The 19,699-nt window shown below is 43.0% G+C and overlaps 1 protein-coding gene across 1 annotated transcript in view; it reads right to left on the reverse strand.

Annotated features, from left to right (window-relative positions):
- The window catches only part of LOC126252414 (serine/threonine-protein kinase 33-like), a 115,491-nt gene that overhangs the window by 63,760 nt on the left and 32,032 nt on the right, over positions 1-19,699 (reverse strand). The window contains exon 2 of the mRNA XM_049953304.1: positions 17,628-17,763. Within this exon, the coding sequence (XP_049809261.1) occupies positions 17,628-17,763 (136 nt within the window). The remainder of the gene's footprint in view (positions 1-17,627; positions 17,764-19,699) is intronic.

The raw sequence follows: 19,699 nt of genomic DNA on the forward strand, positions 1-19,699 counted from the left end.
TCTAATTGAAATCTTCCCGTATCTCCCATCCTTTTCCAAGTATACCTCCTTCTCTTGTGATTCTTGAACAGGGTATTCGCTATTACTAGCTGAAACTTGTTACGGAACTCAATTAGTCTTTCTCCTCTTTCATTCCTTGTCCCAAGCCCATATTCTCCTGTAACCTTCTCTTCTACTCCTTCCCCTACAACTGCATTCCAGTCGCCCATGACTATTAGATTTTCGTCCGCCTTTACATACTGCATTATCCTTTCAATATCCTCATACACTTTCTCTATCTGTTCATCTTCAGCTTGCGACGTCGGCATGTATACCTGAACTATCGTTGTCGGTTTTGGTCTGCTGTCGATTCTGATTAGAACAACCCGGTCACTGAACTGTTCACAGTAACACACCCTCTGCTCTACCTTCCTATTCATAACGAATCCTACACCTTTTATACCATTTTCTGCTGCTGTTGATATTACCCTAAACTCATCTGACCAGAAATCCTTGTCTTCCTTCCACTTCACTTCACTGACCCCTACTATATCTAGATTGAGCCTTTGCATTTTCCTTTTCAGATTTTCTAGTTTCCCTACCGCGTTCAAGCTTCTGACATTCCACGCCCCGACTCGTAGAACGCTATCCTTTCGTTGATTATTCAATCTTTTTCTCATGGTAACCTCCCCCTTGGCAGTCCCCTCCCGGAGATCCGTATGGGGGCTAATCCGGAATCTTTTGCCAATGGAGAGATCATCATGACACTTCTTCAATTACAGGCCACATGTCCTGTGGATACACATTACGTGTCTTTAATGCAGTGGTTTCCATTGCCTTCTGCATCCTCATGTCGTTGATCATTGCTGATTCTTCCGCCTTTAGGGGCAAATTTCCCACCCCTAGGACAAGAGAGTGTCCTGAACCTCTATCCGCTCCTCCGCCCACTGGCCGTTGGCAGAATGAGGCTGACTTCTTATGCCGGAAGTCTTCGGCCGCCAATGCTGATTATTTATCAAAATTTAGGCTGTGGCGGGGATCGAACCCGGGACCGAAGACGTTTTGATTATGAATCAAAGACGCTACTCCCCTTTTTTTTCATTTTGTTCGTTATTGATCGTTGTGTTTGGTCGTAGACCACTGGTAACACATTATAATGACAAGACCTTTTGTTTTCGCTCTGCAAAATTTCCTCCACAAACTTTTCTCTCCAAAGCTTTTGATTGGCTTGTCTACTACACGAAGGCTCATTCATGATTAAACGCCTCACAATAATTACACTAGGATTATAATAAAAATATTTTAAACGCAACCAGAAACTTAATACGCGCACTTGTCGATACAAAATATCGTTCAAAACAAAGAACAGTGTGAGGGAAGAGCGGTTGAGAGGTGCGAAGGGCGAGCCAGAGATGATTCGGGGATTGAGACAGCGACATGCGTCCCAACTAGGCAAAATTAGTTCAGACTAGGACGTACCAGTTTATAATTCTAACTAGGATAAACCGATTCGACCTAGGCTAAACTGTTTTATTCTGTCAGTAACAGGATGAACGAGTTTGACCTAGGAGAAACTAAAATGAAATTACAATTTAACAATTTAATCAACACCATTAGCTGCTTACGGGCGTTGGTATACATCAACGGGGACAGTTGAAAATGTGTGCCCCGACCGGGACTGGAACCCGGGATCTCCTGTTTACATGGCAGACGCTCTATCCATCCGAGCCACCGAGGACACAGAGGATAGTGCGACTGCAGGGATTTATCGCCGGCACGCTCTCCGTGAGACCCACATTCTCAACTTATAGTCCACACACTACATTCGTAGTGCCACTGCCATTATACCCATTACTCGCGGCAGACAATCCACCGAGGCCCGTAAGAGTTCAGGCAAATCGTGTGCACCCGCACTGAAGGAGGTCATCAGCCGGTTAGCGTTAAACGATATGAAGATGGCATTTGTTTTTTCGGACATGTCCGAAAGAACAGAGGCCATCTTCATATAGGAGAAACTAGTTCATCCTAAAATCGGGTTTGGCCGGTAACATATATACTGAAGCGCCAGAGAAACGTATGGGCATGCGTATTCAAATACAGAGATACGTAAACAGGCAGAGCACGGCGCTGCGGTCGGCAACGCCTATATAAGACACCAATGTGAATAATTTGGCGTTAAAAAGTAATTTGACTTCCCAGAAAAGTATTAGCAGGAATTTGATGCTACGAATATTTTCACATTTTTATTTGTATCTTTTCATAGGAGTGACTGAATTTTAAAATTTAGAAGCTCTTTTTACCCAGAATTGGATGTTCTACAACTTTCATAAACGAGATTTTTCATTTGGAGCAGCCGTTTATGAATTACCGACACTGAAACATGAACATAAGTCACTTTTCCACCAAGTTGGTGAAAATTGCCGATATTTGACGATCAGTTGTGGCTAAACGGCTTAATCATTTTTAATTTTTAAGTAGGTCATTCAGCGTGACAAGCGGTGTGTCGGGAATTTTCTGTAGAATATATCGCTTTCGAGTTACAAGCGAAAAACTGAAAAAAGTCCAAATATTTCGTGGTTTTTCAGTCCTTAAAAATTTATCACAGACCAGAAACCGTCACAAATTATTTTAACTCATATTTTGGATGCCAAACTGGACTAAAATTATTTCCAGCTTTGCATATTTATTAACCAGTGCGGTCTCTTTTAGCATTAGAGATGCAAAGTTTTCCATACCTCCATTACCTAAAAATGGGCATGCACGTCTATAACTAAACTTATTATAAAGGTAAAGATGTTTAAATGTGTAATTTCTGTGTACCAGTATATGAAATTTTCTTTGAGTTCAGACATTTGTGTTAATTTTCTTTGGGGTACTCCTTAGGTGACGTGCAGTGGTTGGATTTTGTCAGCAGACATCCCTGTGTCACAGCAGGTGCTGTATGCACCTACCAACACTGCAGCTGGCTGTCAAGGAGGGAAATAGAATATTAACCTACAAGAGTCTCCAATGAAAACTCAAGACCAAAAATGAGTATCACTGATGTTGAAAATCTTGTAAAGTTTGAAGTTAATGTGAACTTAGACTCAGTATACATCTCTGTAAGCAAGCATATAATAAATGCTGACTGTTGTATCACTGAAAATTATTTCGAAAAAGATTAACATTAGAAGACTGACAATTATTTCCCTCTTATCAAGAAACACATATCAAGAATTTACTATGTTCCTACCACCCAAATACTTCCATGTAGGTATTGTGACAGGACTCAAAACTACTGATCTAGTGTAAACGAAAGAGGTTATTTCGCTATTTATCTTTTAAAACATAATAAACAGGGAAGAATATCACAGTGTTTTGACATATTTTATCTCCTCTCTGATAAAATGATGAATTATTGAAGTTGTACATAGAGCCGTTACAAAATATTCATGTTCTACAAAAAACATTGTAGGTTACAAAAAGGCATGTTATTCCATAAAAGTAATAAAATAAATAAGTAGTTCATCTGAATACCTACAAATAGTATTGAATTATTAACATGGTACATGCATTTGCGCGATGCTCATTTTGGTCCCAAAAATATGTACCCTGTATGGAAAAACATTATTATTTTAAGAATTTGTTTAAAACAGTGATGAAAGATACAGGGATCTCGTTGTATATATGAAAAGCTTAAATTAGTTGGCCCAAATATACATGTAATTTTATATCTAGTAGTACCTAATTCCCTCCTTGGCAGTCCATGCAGTGTTACTTGCTCCATGCAGCACCTGCTGACACACATGACGGTACTTCGCATCTGGTAGTTTTGGCAATTTTTGGTCTGCTGGGGAGAATCGACATACGTCTTTGTGATAGAAGAATGTTGGTTTAACTTACTAAAACTGTATTCTGTGAAAAGAACTACTGCTAATATAATAATATACAAATTAGGAGACAATTATTTTAAGTATGTAGGGTAACCTAAAAAATTGTGGTTCAGTAATGGATCACACTTTAATGTAACAGAATTTAAAGGATTTTAGCATGTGAAACTGTAAACAATACATTAATTTACAGACACCATCCACAACAATATGCAGCAGGAAGGCTTATGTGTGGACCACATCATCTGTGTGGAAATTATTGCACAACTTATTGTAAACATTTTAAGCAGGTGGAATGAACTGCCGCATTCAGCAGCTAAACTGGCTGGTAAGAAGGTACTAGGGTAGTGGCCTGAAGTAGAACCACACCTGAAATGGTAAAATGGGAAGTTAGGATTCTACATGAAACAGACATAGAAGCACAGACAGCTGATATTATGGAATGTTTAATCAATCAGGGGAAGCAATGCAAAAAGAGGTGGGTAGATGGTAATCCAGTACAACACAAAGTGGGAAATTTGTTTCTTTTTAAAACTCATAGGCATAATATAAAGTGCAAGAAAGTAGCAGAAATATTCAATCCATTATATGAAACATACTTTGCCATTATCAGTGTTTTGTATCACACGGTGATGCCACTAGTCAATAAAAAAATCAAACGAATATTTAGTACACATGTGAATATGCAAACAATAAATATTATGGAAATCTATTCAATTCTTTGGGCGTTGAGGTATCTCCAGCATCTTCAAACTATGGATGAGCACTTGGTAGGAATAAATGTTTCACAAGGCAACATTTAAGAGTATGTCATAGAAAGTCACTAGGAAAAATATGTTTTTCTGTTAACTGTATGGGATGGTGAGACAGAAAGAAACTGAATGTGTAGTCATAATGTGGAGAGCAGTAAAGCTGAGTAGCAGAAAATGGACTAGAAGTAGAATTTTTATGTAATTATATGGAACTGTATGTATAACTACTTATATAAATATACTATGGTCATAGAACCCTTTTCACCCTTACTAGGGTCTGGTACCTATTTTGCATGTTGTGATGACTATTTGGTGTGAGCACTTTTAAAGGTGCATAATAAAGAAATATGAAGGTGTGCACACTCATGAAATGTGAACTGATAATTACTATATTCTTAATACCCTTCATCCTCTATGCAAGGAAGAAGCATTTCTTTCCTTGCTACAAGAAAGCAGAAATTTATTGATAATAATTACTATAGTCTTCCTACCCTTTGTCCTCTATGCAGGGAAGTACTGTTATCTTGCTACAAAGAAGTACTAATTTTCTGGTTGGAATTTTGCTCACATAAAAGAGTCCACCATTAATGATAACGCTAGCATTGGCAATGTTGGAGGAAAGAGAACATTTCCTGGAAGCATCCTGTTATGAGAGATATTCTTCAAGGTACTGAAGGTGTCATGCACCTGATGAGTTTATAGATGAACATTATACTTCTAAATTATTGACTGTTTCAACCTAAAGAAAAATTATGGACTAAGATTACTGGAACAAAATCTTATGTATTCAACAGAGGGATTCTGTAGGTTTCATTTATTAAATGATTACATTGGGTAAGGGTGTGTACAGTTTTTTACAGGGTTGTAACATTAATGTGGCACAGGTTTTGTACAAAGGGAATTTGTACAATGTTCTGAATGATAATATGACTGGATTTGTATAACTTTATAAGAGATATTAGCTCAGCTATAAATATAAATAATCAAGCTTATTGTTATTTGGGCATAATTAATTAACTTAAGAGTGGGCCATATGAATAGCTAATTTGGAAGAATGTCCAAGCAATTTCTAGTTGAGTTATTTCATGGGCTTTTGACACTGAAGGAACGTAATGTTTACTGAATACCAAACACAAATTAAATATGCTCTGAAAAGTTTAATGGATTGCATCAATACCAAATGGTTTCGACATAGATTAGTCATTATAGCCTTTTTTAGTATTAAGTAGAAGATTCTAGTACCATCGTTGAAAAGAAAACAGAACCTATTGTTGTAAAGTAGAAAATTATAGTAAGTCAGGTGCAACTGGTCCATTAAATAGAAACTAGTTGTATAGCACACTTTAAGCTTTAGTGTTGAAGAAAAGATAACTATAAATGAATATACAAAATTAATTCCATTAATTAATTGAACTGATTTCATTAAGGTCACAATAATGCTTTGACTTTGAAAGAAAAAAAACAATAATATCGAATAATGATACAAACATGTACTTACGAGATGTAACTCATAAACCAGTAGTTTTCTAAGCAAAATCAAGTGGTACGAATATTGTGAGCAGAACGATAAATAATTAATGAGGAAGGAAGGCAAATAAGTCTGCTATTGAAATAATTGATGTAACTTGTATTAAAAAAATTATTCGTTATGTAATGCTTCATATTAGAATACTTTGAGAACAGAAACACACATACTCATGTATGTGAGATAGCATGTGTACGGCTACAGAATTCAGCTGCATTAAAACCTATATTACTGCAAAAGCGCTAGAGGTGCGAAGTTCCTGTATCCTCGTCATCTACATATGAACATGTGTCTTTAATTAACTTTTTAATAAAGATTATATTTAAATACTACAGAAAAGTCTTTTCGATGTGTATGATCATTCAAGCTCCAACTGTTGTCTAGTAAACACCTGCAGAGTGGCAAGTTAAGTATTTAGCTTTTTCTGTATTTTTTTATTAACATATTTCTTAAATTTCGTACGTGTTTTTTTAATTAAGAAATCTCATCTCTCTTTCTGTAACTGTAAATGTAAATCCAGGCAGTCTGCAGTGCAGTAATTCATTTGTTTGTTTTAAAGATCCAGCCAGCTTAGCAAGCTAGTCAGTCGGGCTCCAGCTGTCGACTTTTACACATCTGCAGAGCGGCAAGTTACGTGTTAAGCTATTTCTGGGTTTTGCCAGTAGTGTATTTCTTGAATTCCGCATATGTTATACTATTTACGAGGTGTTAAAAGGTGTAACTTCGTGTTTTTATGACTGTAAAGTCAGGCAGTCTATAGACCAGCTGTCATTTCTTCAGAGCATCCAGCTACCTCATTATGGCGTCAGCACCCATTTTTGACACTTCAGGGGGATAACCAGTTGCATATCGAGGTTTCTGTCTGTGCGTCTACACTTTAATTCTTCCTTCCGTCGTGCTAGGATGGGTAAGATATGTGGCTCCTGCGATGCAGGAGGAGATGGCCACAGCTTGCGAATAGCTGATTACACCTTTGGCTATAGCCAGCCATCTTCAGGCTGCTGCCTCAGAGTGTAGCAGAGGTGGGGAATCTGGAGCGTCGCATGGAGCACCTCAGGTGTCGCTTGTTTCGCACATGGTCTCTGCTGACAAGGCACTCCCTACTCTACCCAATGCGACGGATCTGCACTCACAACAAGGAATGTGCGGTTGATAATTTGTTGACATCACTCGAGATGGAGGACGGATGTGGTGACTGGGTGTCTGCTCTCGCCTATTTGCTTTATGAACGGACAGGTGGCTGCTCCCAGTAGGCACACAGGGTTTTCAAGTTATCAGGAGCTCCAACATTAGGTGTGTTATGGAGTCACATAGGAAGACAGCGTTCAGGGCCAGAAAGAAGCTAATGTGAACTCGGATATGTCTGCTGGGAGGCCTCACCCGAGATATGAAGGAGACCTTGACTACAGCTATCGAGCATTCAGGGTGCAGTCACCTGCAAGTTGGTGCTCTCGTTGATACTAATGACAACTCTCACCTGGCTTCTGAAGCCATCCACAATTCATCCATGTGGCTGGAAGAAGCTGTGGAGGCTCCTGGCCTCATGTATTGGATGCAAGCAGATAATGATATAACGTAATATCCAGTTTTGTTTGGTTAGATAAAATGATATGTTCAATATACCTGTTAGTAAAATAATGTCTTCATTCTTTCAATTAGTCCTATTAATTTGATGAGTGAGTCAATGTTAGGAAGATTATTTGCCACGCTGGTACCTGTGATTTAATTTCAAACAATATTCATTTGCCGAATGAGATCTTCACTCTGCAGTGGAGTGTACGCTGATATGAAACTTCCTGGCAGATTAAAACTGTGTGCCGGACCGAGACTCGCACTCGGGACTGGCAGAAGTAAAGCTGTGAGGACGGGGCGTGAGTCGTGCTTGGGTAGCTCAGTTGGTAGAGCACTTGCCCGCGAAAGGCAAAGGTCCCGAGTTCGAGTCTCGGTCCGGCACACAGGTTTAATCTGCCAGGAAGTTTCATATCAGCGCACACTCCGCTGCAGAGTGAAAATCTCATTCTGGAAACATCCCCTAGGCTGTGGCTAAGCCATGTCTCCGCAATATCCTTTCTTTCAGGAGTGCTAGTTATGCAAGGTTCGCAGGAGAGCTTCTGTTAAGTTTGGAAGGTCGGAGACGAGGTATTGGCAGAAGTAAAGCTGTGAGGACGGGGCGTGAGTCGTGCTTGGGTAGCTCGGTTGTAGAGCACTTGCCCACGAAAGGCACATTCGAAAATTTTTCAGACTTTCCGCTCTAGCCGGGGCTGTAACGGAAGTTTAATATATTTTCTTATTCAGTTTTGAAATGATAGCTTTCATTTTATGTGTATAAGAGTTTCTTTCTGAAATTACGAAAATTACTCCAAAAAAGGAAGGTCTTTCCAAACGTGAAAAATTTTTCCAAGGTATAACATGATGCTGTACGTACGATCAAATATTTTATTCAAATTTAAAAGTGTTACAGTTGAGAAAATGTTTGTCAGTAGGACTTTTAATGGTCTATACCTTACATTATTACTCTATTACACACCAATAATTATTAAAAGAAATCAAATTCAGAAGAAGTAGTACCAAAAACTAATAAGAAGTTAAAAACATTTTTAAATAGATGGTATTGGCGACTACACAAATTTCGATTTTCGAGACAGGTACAGTCGTTCACACATTAAAGAAACTCAGTTCATTTGCACTCATCAGGTGTTAATGGTAGAGGGCCTTTTTCCATTTCGAGGTAGTAGATAGTGCAGAAGTGACGAAGTATGGCTTGTATCCAGACTTTACATAACTAATTGTAAAAATATATGGAATTTTACTTACAATAACTTTGTATAATGGAAGAAATACCAATATTCTACAAACAGCTGTTATGTATTACACAATAATTAGTATGTAGAATAACGCTGCACAAAAATAACCTAATGTCTCATAGCAACAAAAATAGTAGGAATTCCAGAAACTGCTTGTGGTAGTTGTTAATGAGCATTCCTTCATGTGATTTTAAAATCAGATACTAGATTATAATGCCGACCAGGAAAAAATCATGTGCTCCAAAATACACTATCCTCCCTATCTTTGGTTATGATTCTATCATGTTTGACAATGTTTTTATGACTGAAGATTACAGGACTCTTCAGTGTTGGCGTGTGCTTCGCCACATTACCTGCTATGTGCTTTATGTACTGCAGTATTATTTTTGGATTTTACGTGTTGGTTTAGGGCATGATGGATGTTAGAAGTTACCATTTGCTTGGATTTAGTTAATGGTTTATTGTGCGTATTCAATAGGTCACGAATATTGATTAGTATATTATGACTGTTTTTGTAATTCTTAATGTGCCTAAATTTCTGTGTTTTTCATGTAGGTGCAATAATGGATATCATTATTACATTTTAGGAAAGGAATTCCATCGAAAACCCTTGTGAACAGGAAGGAGACCATTGAAGCTATGAGTATCATGAGAGAACGTGGAGAATTCAGAGGCAGATGTAGAGAATATTCAAAAGTTAATACGAGAGACGGTAGTCCATTTACATCTTATGGCTTGAGGAGATATGGCAGTGGTGGAAAAACAGAGAACTGTGACATTGATGTCCTGTCCTGTAGCTGGACAGTTGTGCTGTCTAAATTGTCATTTGTAGGCGTAGTTAGTACTGTAATATGAATACAAAGAGAAATGTAGAGGAAGGCCATGGAAGAATGCCATTTAAAAACAACAAAAGGGATGTCACTGTTAGAAGAAATGATTGAAATGATGAGTGTAGAAACAGAAAGAGTTAAGGGGTGAATAACAGGGTGGGAATGGTGGAAGAAAAAAGGATGAACATTGGTGAGATTGAAATCAGAAGTTTATAAAAACAGGAATTGGATCTGGGAAAAATGATCTGTGTGTAAATGAAGATTTGAACAGGAACGTGTGAAAAAGAGAATATGCAAGAGGGAAAGTGGAAGACTGTCAGCGGTTTTCTGAGAGCAAAATTTGGAGGACTAAAACAGGAGTGTTCAATTCACACAGGTAGTGAAATAATGGCAAAGTCTGAATCGTTTTAGGAGCAGTCGACAGAGAAGGAAGGCTAAGTAGTACTGTCAGTGACTAAGTTCGGTTGTAAACAGCATGTTGACCAAACTAGTGAATAGATTAGTGATCATGGTATAGAAATGCCAGCAGTAAAAACAGGACAACATCAATGTTATTGTGGGGGTGGAATTATTAAATAAATTGGATGCGAGATTTTAACATGGCCAAGAATTTTTAGAACTACAAGTAAAGGAATAATTAAGAAGGTATTATTTCTTGGAAGAATAAGGAAAGAGCATCTGTTTGTAAAACAAATACATCTGAAATGAAATTGTATTAAAATGATGTTAGAGGAAGGAATGAAGGCAGAAGAAGATAGCTGGGAAGAGGAAAGAGAAAACCCCACATGGAATAAAAAGTGGGAAAACTAAAAAACATTACTACAGGTATAAACAGAAGCAAGAGATGCAGGAGTTTGCCAGTAAACCTAGAGTAGTAAGAAATTAAAAAAGTGATTGAAACTGATACGACACAAGCTCTTCTTTATGAAACCATATCCAATGCATTCAGCAAGGAGAGATGCAGAACTAATAGAGTTGCACCATACAGACATCCGGAGAGTAATAAAGCATAGAAATAAATTAGATTGGATGTAATTTTCTTTACATACAGCTGTAATGAAGAGATCCTTAAGGATGCAGAACAAGTCATAAAACAAGAACTTGTAATATGTATTTGTAAAAAGAATGAGACACATTTCCACAGACCCTAAGCGAAATAGTCGTCATGGATATGGAATAAATAAAAAATATGAAACGTTGCCATTCAACAATTAAATAAACTTGATGTAAATGATTATAAAGAAAGTATGAAACTTCCTGGCAGATTAAAACTGTGTGCCCGACCGAGACTCGAACTCGGGACCTTTGCCTTTCGCGGGCAAGTGCTCTACCAACCGAGCTACCGAAGCACGACTCACGTCCGGTCCTCATAGCTTTACTTCTGCCAGTATCTCGTCTCCTACCTTCCAAACTATACAGAAGCTCTCCTGCGAACCTTGCAGAACTAGCACTCCTGAAAGAAAAGATACTGCAGAGACATGGCTTGGCCACAGCCTGGGGGATGTTTCCAGAATGAGATTTTCACTCTGCAGCGGAGTGTGCGCTGATATGAAACTTCCTGGCAGATTAAAACTGTGTGCCCGGCCGAGACTCGAACTCGTGCCCTTTGCCTTTCGCCGGCAAGTGCTCTACCAACCTTTTTTTTTTTTTTAAGGTAATGACAGAATGACAGTCAGGGGGCAGAGTGGGCAGGGGCCGTACTTGGAGGCCTGGCCACTGTGTCCCCGTCTCCTGACAGGATAAATAAGGGAGAGGCAACAGGAAGGAAACATTGTACATTGTAATTTCTGTGTTAGTAACAATAATATTTTACTTATTCATTTAATTTTAATGTCCCAAAAGAAAAATCATATATAAAAAAGAAGGGAAAGAAATATAGGGCTGAAGTGACATCCTCGTCACTTCACTGGGAGAAAATCCTATCCCTCGAAACAACGTAAACCTGGGACTCCCCACCGCTTCGGGGGGTTATGAAACATGCTGCCTAGAAAGTTCGCAAAATGCGTTTTATATTTAGAGTGGCGTCGGATGATTTCGTGTTGTTCTAGTAGATAATGCCAATAGTCCATGCCCGATATCAAGGTCCGCGAGAGCACGTAGTGCGATGCGTGTCCTCCAATCCATCGGATTGCCGAAGTTTTTTGTGAGGGGAAAAAGACAGAGTCAGGGAAAAATAAAGCGTCCGTCGTGATCGTTGATTCGTCGGTGCGTCGGAGGAGGGCCATGATGCGTTGCGTCAGCCGCCAAACTTCCTTTGCCCCACCGCACTTCAGAGAATGTTCGTCGGTGTCCTGCATGCCACATATAAGGCAGAGCGGGGAATCTACCATGCGAATGTCGTACAATCGTTGGCGGCTGACTGTCTTGCGGTTGATTAGTGTATACCATGACGATCGCGCTGCTGTGGTGAGGAGAGGTGTATGGACAGCTCGCCAAATCTGTCGTCAGTTTCGTGTTGGGTATTTAAGTTCGACAACATTGCTGCCATGATGACGCCGCAAGTATCGATATATCTCACGGGTAGTGGGGATTCTTGTAGAAGGTATCTGTAACTGAACACAACTAAAATCAACACAAAATCGCGCGACGTGAGAAAAAGAGGGCAAGATTGTGCCTACCGCCACCGGTGGTTCAAAGGACGTGGGAAGAAGCACATCCAGGATGGCCGACGTGATGGCGTGTTGCCGTTGGTTCCAAGTGCGTAGCGTCGCTCGCAGGTATAGAGCTAGAGCCTTGTTCCGCACATCCGTGAGGTTAAGTCCTCCAGAATGGTATGGGAGAGTTAAAGTCTCGTATTTGATCTTAAACAACATTCCTTGGATGACATAGTATCCAAAGGCCGCCATTAATCTGTCAGCAATACCATGTGGCATTAGCAGTACCTGTGCCAGGTGCGGCAGTCGCGAGGCCAGGTCAACATTAGTGTAGTCCACCCTTTGGAGCAGGTCGTGCGTTCGGAGTGAATTGTTGTGTATGTGCAGTCGGACGTTCTAGAGGAGACGTCGATAGCTCGCCGCCGCTGATTGCCGTAGCGATCGGGTGAACAATACACCTAAGCATCGCAAGATGTCCACCGTCGTAAACGGACTGTGCAGAGCGTCCAGCCCTCGACCGATGTGCATGATCTTGGTTTTATTCATGTTGACCCTGCTTCCCGCAGCTACTCCGTACGTAGTAAGAAGGGTAACCACCTGACTTACTTCGTTCTCCGACCGGACGAGTATCATCAAGTCGTCGGCATATGCACGACACGTGAAGGAGCTCGCACGGAGTCGGACGCCTGTTAGAGTCCGTCTAAGAGTCTGCATCAATGGTTCGAGCGCTGTTGTAAACAGTATCATCGACAAGGGACATCCTTGCCTAACTGAGCTGCAAACAGGAATCGTTCCTACCTCCCTGCCAATGACTCTCACCGTCGAAGAAGCGCCGCGAAGGAGGCGCATGAGGACGGTAATAAAATCCTGTGGTATCGCCATGCGTCGCATGGTCGAGTCAAGGAAATCATGGTTGATCCTGTCAAAGGCACGATCAAAATCCACCGATACGAACGCCGCTCGCATGCTACAAGCTTCCGTCAGGGAAATTACGTCACGGTATTCGCCGAGGATAGAATGTATGTTGCTCCGATCCCCTAGACAAGCCTGGTCTGGTGGTATTGTCTTGGATATTACAGTCTTGAGCCTTGCCGCCAACATTCGCGCAAAGATCTTATAGTCAGTATTTAGCATCGTGAGCGGTCTAAATTGATGTGTGCTGACACTCGCTGTCGATTTCGGTATTGGTATGAGCAGTCCCGCCATGAACTGCGACGGAACGTCCGTGTCAGGGCTCAATAACTCATTATACATCAATACCAACTGGGTCATCATTAAATCCGCAAATGCGCGATAAAATTCGAGTGTCAACCCATCTGGCCCAGGGGATTTATGCACCGCACCCTTCGCGAGTGCGCCCCGGATGTCGTCTTCCGTTAGGGGTTCCAATAGCGCCTCTGCATCCGGACCATCCACCTCCGTTTGCATCTGTCGCAAAATTTCTTCTCCTGTCCGATTGTCCGTCGGCGTCCCAGTGAAAAGGAGGCGGTAATGCTCCAGAAACTCAGCAGCAATGTCCTGTTGTGACGTCAGGGCCGACCATCGACATCATGGAGCACTGTGATCAGGGATCGGCGATTACGCGCATGTCCCTTGGACACATGATGCATGCCAATACCTTCTCCATCGACGTTGTCCAAGCACCGAGCACGGATCGAAAGTCCCTCCAGTCGACGTCTCGTGATCGATAAAATGCAGGCCTGAATGCGATGGACTTCCGCTTGACGCTCGGGCGATAGGACCCTGGAGGACAGATCGCGGAGCACCATGTAGTAATAATCAAGTGTATCTCGGAGCCATTTCGCTTTTTCCTTGCCATACGTTAGCAGAGCTCTTCGTATCGCCGGTTTTGCACACTGCAGCCACCACGAAAGAACCGTACGGTGCAGCGGCAGACGGCGAGTGCAAGTCTGCCGTGTTTCTTCGATCCGCTGGCGACATTCTAGATCCACCAATAAGGATGAATTAAGTTTCCAGATACTACGACTCCGCCAGACCCGCTGCCGTGGGAGGGTTAACGTGCATAAATATGCAAGGTGATCCGTAAAAGCAATGGGCCAACGTTCAGCATCCAACACGTGATCTCGTAATCCGTCAGAAACATAAATCCGATCCAGCCTGCTCGCCGAGTGGCTAGTAAAATACGTGTAACCTTCTCGCTGCCCATGGATCTTTTCCCACGTGTCCATAAGGGCCATGTCCCGGCAGATCGTGTTCAATGCGTGGGAGGAGCTGAAATTAGGAGTTGGATCCTTTGGTATGAGTACACAGTTAAAATCCCCCCCTACCAAGATGTGGTCATACCTCCCATGGAATAGGGGGGCAATCTCCTCCGAGGAGAATCGTGCACGCGCCTGTCGATTGTCAGATCCGGAGGGTGCATAGATGTTGACGATACGAATGCCGTTCACGGTCATAGCCAAACCCCGAGCCGAAGGAAGTTAATCGAGGTCACACATCGGAATCCCTTCCCGGACTAGTATCGCTGTGCCACGTCCTCCACCTGGAGTCGGCCCTAGGTAAGTGTTGTATGCACGTCGGGAAAAGCAGCATTGAAGGTATCCTGCATCAGCACAATATCAACGTCTGTGGCGTAAACCATGTCCCGGAGAAGTTGCATCTTTGCAAGCGAACGTGCGGTGTTAATGTTCACTGTGCTCACCTTATATGCTTGGTTCGTTGTCGTTGTCATGCTCGTGTCATGTCATTGAGAACTCCAAGGGCTGTAGTCCACTATTCGTGCTGAGAGGGGTGCCCGCCAACGGGCTGCCCTCCTTTGTTGTCGTTCCATGGTGTGCATCCGGAAGGTGAGTGGTCATCATTTGGGGGTGGCAATTCCTGTATGTCTTCGACTGGTTCCGCCCAGTCGCAGTGGTCATCCATCCGAGAAACGTCCTCTGATGTATTTCGACGTAGCTGCCGGGACATTGGTGTCCCTGACTCCTTCGTCGGCAGCGCTGGGTCTGTCGGTGTCAATGAAGAGGGACCATCTGAAAGGCAGGACATCCGGTCACCATCTGACGGAATCCTGTCAGCGTCCTCTAAAGGCACGTGTTCTGTGTCAGACAGTTCTTCGGCTAGGATACCTTCCGTGTCCCCTAGGCTAGGGGGGGACGTGTCACCCGAACTATGGCGACGCTTTTTGCGACGCTTCGGCGATCGCTGTTTGCGTGCCCTGCCCTCTGCTGCCTCACTGTGTTCGTCGATCGTTCGTTGGTCCGTTGCCGGCGCCACTGTCTCGACCTCTACTTCCACGCCGCGTGCTACATGTGAGTTTACGGAATGTTCCTCCCTCAACTGAAGTGACGTGGGTGTAGGGACATTCTCCGAGTCACTTCCATGCTCCCGTAACTCGGTCTGCTCTTGCATAAACATGTCCTTGTCACGCTCTGAACTTGGCAACACCTCCCGGCGAGCCACCGACACGTACGTCATCGGCAGTTGCGTGGGAACTTCTCGCTGTGACGCTTCTCCATGTGGCAGTTGCACAACGCGGCGTTGTATGCACTGCGAGCGGATATGTCCTTCTCCACCACAGCCAGAACAGGTGCGTGGCTGGCCATCGTACATCACAATAGCTCGATATCCGCCAATGTATAAATAAGACGGGATATGTTTAGTAAGGACGATCCGCACCTGTCGCACGCCGTTTATCACAGGATAGGTACTAAAACTTGCCCAGCGTTCAGGCGTATGACTAAGTACCGTTCCATATGGTCGCAGCGATTCAGTAACCACCGATTCTGGCACCTCAAACGCCAATTCAAAGATCCGAATGACCCTCACACCCAATCCTGAAGGAGCTACTGTTACATCGCTGATATGGCCATCAGAATGTCGAAATTTAAATCCTGTTTGAGCAGCGGAGAGAGTTCTTTCACACGCAGCTTCATCGGTCATCTTTACGTACATTGTACTGCTTACAACGGACAGGTGTATTCCAATTATGTCTGCAGCAGGTAAACGAACTTCTTCCCTCAAAAAACGCTCTGTTTCGAAAGCTTTGGGTCTGGCAAATTCTTTGTCGAACGTAAATTGGAGCGTAGTCTTTTGAAAATTGTGTGCCATGGCGATCGAGTCAGACAACAACACACGCGAGTACCGGCGGTGTAAACACTTGCTCGTCCACGCGCGCCCGCGGCCGGGACAGCAGGTCTGTGCCGCGCCACCGCCTAAAGCAGACTGCGTACCAACTGAGCTACCGAAGCACGACTCACGGCTGGTCCTCACAGCTTTACTTCTGCCAGTATCTCGTCTCCTACCTTCCAAAATTTACACTCCGCTGCAGAGTGAAAATCTCATTCTGGAAACATCCCCCAGGCTGTGGCCAAGCCATGTCTCTGCAGTATCCTTTCTTTCAGGAGTGCTAGTTCTGCAAGGTTCGCAGGAGAGCTTCTGTAAAGTTTGGAAGGTAGGAGACGAGATACTGGCAGAAGTAAAGCTGTGAGGACCGGACGTGAGTCGTGCTTCGGTAGCTCAGTTGGTGGCCGGCACGGTAGCTCAGCGTGTTCGGTCAGAGGGTTAGCTGCCCTCTAATGAAAAAAACTGAGTTAATCGATCAAAAACGAACTTAAACGGATGTCTTACGACGTCCGCCTCGAGCAGATGCAACGAACAAAAGCGAACAAAATGAGATTGAAAAAAAAAAGTTGGTAGAGCACTTGCCCGCGAAAGGCAAAGGTCCCGAGTCGAGTCTCGGCAGGGCACACAGTTTTAATCTGCCAGGAAGTTTCATATCAGCGCACACTCCGCTGCAGAGTGAAAATCTCATTCTGGATAAAGAAAATAGTTGACAACATTTATTTACATTCATCATAATAATGCACTACAGATGTGTAGAAGTCAGGTTTCAAGTAACACTCACGCTATTTGCTAAATACATCCGTATTTACAATTTACGCTACATGTCAGAATATCTTTGAGAACAATAACAGCAACAAAAGCCTTTAGGGAATTCGTTGTATTCTTTAAATCCTGTGATGACAACCACTCTGTATAATCTTTCGTTGGAAGTCTTTCACTTCGTCTGGACACTAGGGAAGTGTCTCGACGTGAAAACATGCACAGTGAATCACAAGGATATGTCATATGAGATTATGTTGCTTTCCTCCAATAAGGTTAACCACTCTAGAAAGCCGGTTGTAGTATCCAAAAATTATGAAGTCTTTACTAGGATATTTTGAAATGAAAAATTATAGACTCATATTTTGGAGCTCCCTGTCTGGAATATCAGAAAGCTATAGTTTACGAACATGCTAGCCGCAGCCGGCTCACCATTGCTGTGTAGATAGGCGACCGCACTGGCCAGCTTGCGGATCACCTCGCGGGTGTCCGCCTCGCTGAACGGCCGGCGCTCATAGAACTCCTTCGCCAATGTGCCCGTACAAAGTTCGAGCACCAGGTACAGGTTCTGCAAAGAGACAAGGCCCTTCTGTTTCACTATAATCAGAATGGAAATATTATACACATTCAATGACGCTCCTGTATTTAGTGGTGGATAGTTCCGCCAAGCCGGCCTCGCTGACCCAGCGGTTCTACGCACTTCAGACCGGAACCGCGCGATTGCTATGGTCGCAGGTTCGAATCCTGCCTCGGGCATGGATGAGTGTGATGTCCTTAGGTTAGTTAGGTTTAAGTACGAGTTCTAAGTTCTAGGAGACTGATGACCTCAGATGCTAAGTCCCATGATGCTCAGAGCCATTTGGACCAAGTTCCGCCAAGGATTCTCTTTGATCCAACAGCCTGTCTCGCTATGGAAACGACAAACAGGCACCACACTGACATTGCGGAAAGCAGAACAGATCCAGAGCATACCGCCTCAGCCCTCATGAGCGAGAGGCTTCAATCGTAAACTCAGCAACATGTCATCAACGTGGAGACCACATTATGCCATTTTAACCTCACAATTTGATTTCGTAAAGAAGAGTAAAGATTGCTGATCCCTACAAAGTGCAGAGCTGCTGAGATATTACCCAAGTACAGCACTTAGGTGTATATGAGGGTGCTAAAGTAAAAACGCAATCACTATCCTCAGCAGCAAGGGTTGTTGTACGGGCTATGCTGATCGCCAACGCAGCCTGCTACCCACCCAACACCGGGTGTACCTGAGCCGGACGCCGCACGTTCCAATGGTTCAAATGGCTCTAAGCGCTATAGGACTTAACATCTGAGGTCATCAGTCCCCTAGACTTAGAACTACTTAAACTCAACTAACATAACGACATCACATACATCCATGCCCGAGGCAGGATTCGAACCTGCAACCGTAGTGGTCGCGCGGTTCTAGATTGAAGCGCCTAGAACCGCTCGGCCACTCCGGCCGGCCAGGACGCCGCAGGGCGGCGTTTGTCAGTGAGTGCTGAGATATTGTGAGAAGTCCCGAGGGCACGTGGTACACTGCCATCTACCTGGCACACAGAGAAGTGTACACATTTCTAAGGTTTAACGTAATAAATACTTGTTGCACTAATGTAGTATCATTAGTGCCCAGCACTCTGTCCGGCCTGCTCCACAACAATCTACACACTGTGGTTCTGGCACAGCAGCGGTCTCAACCCAGGCCCCTACAAAATTGGCGTCAGAAGTGTTTACATCGGCTGCTGCCATCACAGCGGGAGCGGTTATGCAGCATCATCATCACCATATACAATTCCATCCTGTTGAAATGCATTGTTGTGAGCGTGCATTTTTCTTTTGGACTTTCTGGCCGTACTGCCGTTGTGTGGCCTTGTCAAAGCGCAAGAACATTAATTCCACTCTCAGAGTGTCGTCTGTGAAACTGCAGGAACCAGCAGACTTATTACTGTTTAGGGGAAATACCAGGGAAATGTATTTAACCCCAGTCAGATACAATTTTTGCAATTTGCCAGGACATAAGTGACAATGCACTAATCAGCATCACTTACGTGTGAGATTTGTAGAAGCATTAGACACTTGGTGCAGGAGTGTTGAGAGTCACGTTTGGTCATGATTTGGCGTTGGAATTAATTTATTGTATTGTTGTGTATAGTATAAGTGTAGTTTTCCCACATCTTTAATTTCTAACTGCAATAGTAGAACCCGCAACATGGTGGAATTATGTGCTGCTACTACAGGTGAAACTGTCAGAGCTTTAACAGGGTGACCAAAAACGTATGAGTAGGAAAATAGACACCTGCGTAAACAAACTGAAACCTTACAATCTGCGGGCCAGTAGTTTCAATCAGGGTCAGTAGAAACTAAGATCGTGTTAAGTGCACCCTCCCCTTTTCTCGATCTGACAGTAGCATATTTAATAATGCCTTTTTCCGGAAAAATAATGGAGAATGTCACTGGGTTCATTAGAGATGTATTACCTACAGGTGAAA

The sequence above is a fragment of the Schistocerca nitens genome, chromosome 4 (genome assembly GCF_023898315.1).
Source record: "Schistocerca nitens isolate TAMUIC-IGC-003100 chromosome 4, iqSchNite1.1, whole genome shotgun sequence".
NCBI classification, from domain to species: Eukaryota; Metazoa; Arthropoda; class Insecta; order Orthoptera; family Acrididae; genus Schistocerca; species Schistocerca nitens.